The sequence below is a fragment of the Babylonia areolata genome, chromosome 13, assembly GCF_041734735.1.
Source record: "Babylonia areolata isolate BAREFJ2019XMU chromosome 13, ASM4173473v1, whole genome shotgun sequence".
In the NCBI taxonomy this organism is placed as follows: Eukaryota; Metazoa; Mollusca; class Gastropoda; order Neogastropoda; family Buccinidae; genus Babylonia; species Babylonia areolata.
In genome coordinates this window covers 8,675,792-8,683,202 of record NC_134888.1, presented here as the reverse complement: position 1 = coordinate 8,683,202, position 7,411 = coordinate 8,675,792, and the positions used below count along the sequence as shown (strand labels likewise).

Sequence of the window (7,411 nt, the reverse complement as noted above, 5' to 3'; positions counted from 1 at the left end):
ACACACACACACTCACACTCTCTCTCTCTCTCTCACACACACACACACACACACACACACACACACACACACACACACACACGGTCCCTCTTCCAATCCCATCTCTGAGCCATTAACCCCACTATATTCACCTTCCACCCTGTCTCAGAGAAGCCTCCTGTTCACATCCAACACGAGTCATACATTATTGATCAACTGACTGTGCTAACACGGCGCGGCAGCTTGTCGTCTGAAATGAACAAAACTGCACATGTCCATTGGCAGTCTTCTTCTGTCTCATCGGGGTGTGCACACACATGTCCATCTGCCGGGGATGGACAGGCTGCACCGTGTGAATATTTGTATTTGTATTTCTTTTTATCACAACATATTTCTCTGTGTGAAATTCGGGCCGCTCTCCCCAGGGAGAGCGCATCGCCACACTACAGCGCCACCCATTTTTTTTGGTATTTTTTCCTGCATGCAGTTTTATTTGTTTTTCCTAATGAAGTGGATTTTTTCTACAGAATTTTGCCAGGAACAACCCTTTTGTTGCCGTGGGTTCTTTTACATGCGCTAAGTGCATGCTGTACACGGGACCTCGGTTTATCGTCTCATCCCAATGACTAGCGTCCAGACCACCACTCAAGGTGTAGTAGAAGGGGAGAAAATATCGGCGGCTGAGCCGTGATTCGAACCAGCGCGCTTAGATTCTCTCGCTTCCTAGGCGGACGCGTTACCTCTAGGCCATCACTCCATATGAAGCGAGATTTGCGTGTGCGTGCATGTGTGTGCTTGTGCAGTCAAGTGTCGTGCATTTGTGTTGATCGCATTTGCAATAAACGTTTCGGCATGTTGTGCGCACGACTCGCTTCAGTGTGTTGAGGGCTTAATTTTTTTGGTTTTTTTTTTTAGTTTTATTTATTTTTTTTTTTTACCGTCTTGACATTTATTTCATGATTGCGTTAAGATGATTATATTTCCAACATAAAACCTGAAACAGTACAACAGAAATTAACAGTGATGATATAATCTTCGTCAACATGAATATGATAGTGGTGATGATGATAGGTGTATACGCATGCAGAAGATTACCGAAAATAAAAGAAGAAAAAAGATCGTCATCAAACCATTTTCTGATCGTTGGAATTGTTCAATCTCCATTACGGATTCCCGTGTAGACATTATTATAGGGGAGCCTGCCTAGCACCGAAAGCCTGCTGATCCAGTGCCAGCTACGCTGGACAGGACACGTTGTCCGCATGACAGACAGCAGGATCCCGAAGATGCTACTGTATGACCAGCTGAAGGAAGGCCACCGTGAACTTGGAAGATCCTGCAAGTGCTTCAAGGACACCTTGAAGACAAACCTCAAAGTCTGTGACATAGACATCGCTTCCTGGGAAACTGATGCCCTTGACCGCTCTCGCTGGAGGATGCTGTGCTCTAGTGGCATAAAGACGTTTGAAAACAAGAGAACGCTGGCCATTAAGGAGAAACGTGAGCGAAGGAAGCAAGGCTCAACTTCTGGAGACGTTTTCCCTTGCAACACCTGTGGGAAGTGCTGCGCACCCAGAATCGGTCTCTTCTCCAATATGAGGACACACACCGACAGATAAGCCTGCCTACCTACTTATCCGTTGGTCCGACGGGAGACTCCATCAACGATAGGTTTCAGTTTTTGTGTGTCGCAGTTACTTCATCGATGCACTGACTTTTCACTGTTCGCAGCGCCTGGCGTCTGAGTGTCTACCAGGGATTTCTGGCGATTGAGGAGAGGCGTCTTCAGGACCTCAATCAGAAGCGTCAATGCCGCAAACAGATGACACCAGACTTATCATCTGCTGTTACCTGCCCACAGTACGTCCGCGTTTATACGTCTGCCTTTGTGCTTGTGTTCAAATCTCCGGAGTGACTGACGTTTTAGTTGTTCACGATGGACTTCCGTCACATCTGGGAGCGTGATTTGCACGTCGCTTAATTTGTCAAAAACCTCTTGTCACCAGCACCATCTTAATCATTTGTATTTATATTTCTTTTTATCACAACATATTTCTCTGTGTGAAATTCGGGTTGCTGTCAACAGGGAGAGCGCGCCGCTACACAACAGCGCCACCCATTTTTATGGATTTATTTCCTGCGTGCAGTTTTATTTGTTTTTCCTATCGAAGTGGATTTTTCTACAGAATTTTGCCAGGAACAACCCTTTTGTTGCCGTGGGTTCTTTTACGTGCGCTAAGTGCATGCTGCACACGGGACCTCGGTTTATCGTCTCATCCCATTGACTAGCGTCCAGACCACCATTCAAGGTCGAGTGGAAGGGGAGAAAATATCGGCGGCTGAGCCGTGATTGGAACCAGCGCCATCACTCCGTCACTACTTCATCCTCTTCATGCCCTGTGGTACACAAGGCTACCATCACTGGTCTCTCCGCTGCTGCCTGTCTCGTGTCATCACAGCTAGCTTCCCCCAGCTATAACCGTTCTCCTGTGTGGACGCTTACCTCGCACCTATTCTCGATCAGAGACCAAGCTCTGAGCGCTTTATGAACACGGAGTCATTTGCACAACAGGCTGCCTACCTGGGTAGAGCCGTCTGGGAACCTGCCTTTGGGCTGCTCATCATCAGTTTCCTATGTGATTCTTGGACTTGGGAGGCTGTTGAGATTAGGATGTAAGGACAACAGGCTGCCTACCTGGGTAGAGGCGTCTTAGATCCTGCCTTTGGGCTGCTCATCATTCGTTTCCCGTGTGGTTCTTGGACTTGGGAGGCTGCGAAGAGCAGGACGGCTGTATGGACGGGGTGGGTCTGGACCCCACCCTGCGGGTGCTGGGTGGCCGATCCCGCTACCAGCTGCTTCAGCTGCTGGTCATCAACGTGGGCGTGTGGGGCGCCGCCTTCCAGCTGCTTGACAACATCTTCATCGGTCAGCTGTGGTGTGTTGTCGTGTGGCGTGGTGTGCTGTGTTGGGATGTGATGTGTGTGTGTGTGTGTGTGTGTGTGTGTGTGTGTGTGTGTGTGTGTGTGTGTGTGTGTGTGTGTGTGTGCGCGTCTCTAAACTGTCTACAGTGTTGTTGTTATCGTTATTTCTAGTATTGTCTCTTTTTTCTGTTGAATATTTGATACACTATTTGGTTCACCAATGACGTAATGTCTTTTAATTAATTGTTCTTTCTTACCTTTGTTTCGAAGTATGTATGTATGTATGTTTCTGTGGGAATGTTTGAATGAATGCCTCTGGTGCTATGGTAAAGCACACAGAGCTTTATGAATATGCGCTGCAGCAAGATTTCTTCATGAATAAATAAATGTTGTGTTGCGTTGTGTTGTGTTGTGCTGTGCTGTGCCGTGTTGTGTTGTGCTGTGTTGTGTCGTGTTGTGTTGTGCTGTACCGTGTTGTGTTGTGCTGTGTTGTGTTGTGCCGTGGTGTGTCGTGTTGTGTTGTGTTGTGTTGTGTTGTGTTGTGTTGTGTTGTGTTGTGTTGTGTGGTGTGGTAGTGTTGTGTTGTGTTGTGTTGTGCTGTGTTGTGTCGTGTTGTGTCATGTTGTGTTGTGCTGTGCTGTGATATGTTGTGTTGTGTCGTGTTGTGTTGTGTGGTGTGGTAGTGTTGTGTTGTGTTGTGTTGTGTGGTGTGGTGGTGTTGTGTTGTGTTGTGTGGTGGTGTTGTGTTGTGTTGTGTTGTGTGGTGGTGTTGTGTTGTGTTGTGTTGTGTGGTGTGGTGGTGTTGTGTTGTGTTGTGTGGTGGTGTTGTGTTGTGTTGTGTTGTGTGGTGTGGTGGTGTTGTGTTGTGTTGTGTGGTGTGGTGGTGTTGTGTTGTGTTGTGTTGTGTGGTGGTGTTGTGTTGTGTTGTGTTGTGTGGTGGTGTTGTGTTGTAGTGGTGGTGTTGTGTTGTGTTGTGTTGTGTGGTGTGTTGTGCTGTGTTGTGTCGTGTTGTGTTGTGTGGTGTGGTAGTGTTGTGTTGTGTTGTGTTGTGTGGTGGTGTTGTGTTGTGTTGTGTGGTGGTGTTGTGTTGTGTTGTGTGGTGGTGTTGTGTTGTGTTGTGTTGTGTGGTGTGGTGGTGTTGTGTTGTGTTGTGTCGTGCTGTGTTGTGTCGTGTTGTGTCATGTTGTGCTGTGCTGTGATATGTTGTGTTGTGTTGTGTTGTGGTTTGCTGTGTTGTGTTGTGTTGCATTGTGTTGTGTCTTGTCGGGTTGTGATGTGCGTGTGTGCGAGTGTGTGTGTGTGTGTGTGTGTGTGTGTGTGTGTGTGTGTGTGTGTGTGTGTGTGTGTGTGTGTGTTAGTGTAAAATTAAGTGTTGCGCTATTAGTGTTAGATAAATATTGCAGTACTTAATCTAACACTAATATCACAGTACTTAATTTATCACAACACTTAATTCAACACAAATATCATCTGAAGTCCTTGAGTGGCTCCACAGAGTGATAAGATCAGCGACCAGTGGATGATAGCTGATGGCGTGTACATCCCGAAAGAGCAGAATTCAAGTACCATCAGCCAGTTCAGACCAATATCGCTCCTGAATGTCTAAGGAAGAATCTTCTTCTCTGTCATGGCTGCAAGACCAACAAAATACCTCATGGAAAATGAGTACCTGGATATGTTAGTCCAGAAAGGTGGCATCCCAGGAATTCCTGGCTGTGTAGAACATGCCCCAATGATTTGGAATGCAATCCAAAGAGCAAAGGCAGAGAAAAAGAACCTTGACGTGGTATGGCTGGATCTGGCAAATGCGTATGGGTCAGTTCCTCATGAGATGATCCAACTGGCTCTCGAGATGCACCATGTACCAATGAACATCAGGGTAATGCTGAAGAAGTACTTCCATGGCTTCTCAATGCGGTTCACCAGCAAGAAATACACGACAGATTGGATCAATCTGGAAGTGGGCATAGCCATGGGCTGTGCAGTTTCTCCAATCATGTTTGTGCTGGCAATGGAAGTGATCTTGAAGGCCTCAATGAAGGGAACGGATCGAGCCGACCTCAGTAACGGATAACAGATACCTCCTTTGAAAGCCTTCATGGGTGACACAACAGTCCTTTCAACAAAAGAGGATGACACCCATGAAATATTGAAGCGGCTGAACGAGCTAGTTGCTTCAGCCAGGATGAACTTCAAACCAAAGAAATCACGGTGCCTCTCACTGCGTAAAGAAAAGGTAGCTGAAACGGCCACATTCACTGTAGCCAACCAAGCCATTCCAACGGTGGCAGATGAACCAGTCAAGAGCCTTGGAAGATGGCATGACGAGTCCCTGAAAGACACAAAAAGAGGAAAGGAACATCACAACACTTAATTTAACACTAATGTCACATTACTCAATCTAACACTAATATCACAGCACGAAAAACTAATATCACAATACTTAATTCAACACTAATATCACGACATTTAATCCAACAGTGATATTACAACACTTAATTCAACACTAATATCACAGCACCTAATTTAACACTAATATAACAACACGAAACACTAATATCACAACACTTAATTCAACACTAATATCAAAACACGTAATCTAACACTAGCATCGCAACACTTAATTCAACACTAATATAGTAATATCACAATATTGAAAAACAAACAAACAAAAAACCCTAAAAAAATCTCAGGTCGAAAAGTGACGTGGCAGCAGTGCGCGGCTCCAGACAATGGCACCGCGATGTCTGCGGACCTGAAGCACGTGGACTGGACCTCAGACCACGTGATATACGGCGCCTGTGAAATCACCATCACCTCTGACCACCAGAACCAGACCTTCCCCTGTCTCTTCGGCTACGAGTACGATTATGCCAGGCATTTGTCGTTTCGCACAGAGGTAAATTCATACACAGACATCCTGACGTGTTGGTAAAAGAGACATAGTCTTTTTGTTCTTCATGTTCTTGTTCTTGTTGCACTGCACTGTAAATTATTGTTTGGGCATTGTGGTGTGTGTGACTGGTTTTATTTGTATTTGTATTTCTTTTTATCACAACAGATTTCTCAGTGTGGAATTCGGGCTGCTCTTCCCAGGGAGAGTGATTCGCTACACTACAGCGCCACCCATTTAAAAAAAATTTTTTTTTATCCTGCGTGCAGTTTTTTTATTTGTTTTTCTATCGAAGTGGATTTTTCTACAGAATTTTGCCAGGAACAACCCTTTTGTTGCCGTGGGTTCTTTTACGTGCGCTAAGTGCATCGTCTGACCTCAATGACTAGCGTCCAGACCACCACTCAGGTGTAGAGGAGGGGGAGAAAATATCGGCGGCTGAGCCGTGATTCGAACCAGCGCGCTTAGATTCTCTCGCTTCCTATGCGGACGCGTTACCTCTAGGCCATCACTCCATCACTCCATTAACCATCGGGATTCGTTTTAGATATTGTAATCGGTTTCCAGTGTCCTGAGTATGTTGTTGAGGTGTTGTCAGGAGAGGGGTTAGGGGGTGGGGAGACTGTTTTTTTAAGTATTTCTGATTTTAGTCGTCTTTTGATGTATGCGATCTGGTCGGATTACGATTCGTTTTTAAAGTATCGTGATATGGTTTTAGGCGATGTGGTATTAGTACTCAGTAATGCGATATGAAATGCACATTGTTTAGGTATTGTGATGCATGATATGTATGACGAGTGTTGCGTTGCATTCGATAGTTTTGTTGTTGTCTGTGTCTGTACTTATCTTAGTGTTGGACAGGATGTCTGGCACAGAGGGAAGTTTTTCATTTCAGTGTTTAAATGCATGTTTTTATTTATCTGTCTTTACATTGTACAGCGCAAACGAGCATGTTTAAATGGAAAGGCGCTCTATAGATTGCATTGTTGTTGCTGTTGTTGTTGTTGTTGTTCTCCTTCTTCTTGTTTTTGTCTTCTATATCTTCACCCTTAAAGCTGTTGTTGTTGTTGTTGTTCTCCTTCTTGGTTTTTGTCTTCTTTATCTTCCCCCTTAAAGCTGATGTTGTTGTTGTTGTTCTCCTTCTTCTTCGTTTTTGTCTTCTATATCTTCACCCTTAAAGCTGATGTTGTTGTTGTTGTTCTCCTTCTTCTTCGTTTTTGTCTTCTTTATCTTCCCCCTTAAAGCTGATGTTGTTGTTGTTGTTCTCCTTCTTGTTTTTGTCTTCTATATCTTCCCCCTTAAAGCTGATGTTGTTGTTGTTGTTCTCCTTCTTGGTTTTTGTCTTCTTTATCTTCCCCCTTAAAGCTGATGTTGTTGTTGTTGTTCTCCTTCTTGGTTTTTGTCTTCTTTATCTTCCCCCTTAAAGCTGATGTTGTTGTTGTTGTTCTCCTTCTTGTTTTTGTCTTCTTTATCTTCCCCCTTAAAGCTGATGTTGTTGTTGTTGTTCTCCTTCTTGTTTTTGTCTTCTATATCTTCCCCCTTAAAGCTGATGTTGTTGTTGTTGTTCTCCTTCTTGTTTTTGTCTTCTATATCTTCACCCTTAAAGCTGATGTTGTT

General features: G+C 44.7%; 1 protein-coding gene across 3 annotated transcripts in view; it reads left to right on the top strand.

Moving 5' to 3' along the window:
- The first annotated feature begins 223 nt into the window (after positions 1-223).
- Positions 224-7,411, top strand: part of LOC143288823 (solute carrier family 22 member 7-like) — a 31,951-nt gene continuing 24,763 nt past the window's right edge. Inside the window, exons 1-4 of one of the 3 annotated variants that reach the window (XM_076597466.1) lie at positions 229-446; positions 1,711-1,839; positions 2,269-2,905; positions 5,595-5,800. In XM_076597466.1, coding sequence (XP_076453581.1) covers positions 2,773-2,905; positions 5,595-5,800 — 339 coding nt within the window. In that variant the 5' untranslated portion in view covers positions 229-446; positions 1,711-1,839; positions 2,269-2,772. Of the gene's footprint in view, positions 447-1,710; positions 2,906-5,594; positions 5,801-7,411 lie in introns of all 3 variants that reach the window. The other 2 variants (XM_076597465.1, XM_076597467.1) reach the window with 2 other exon arrangements.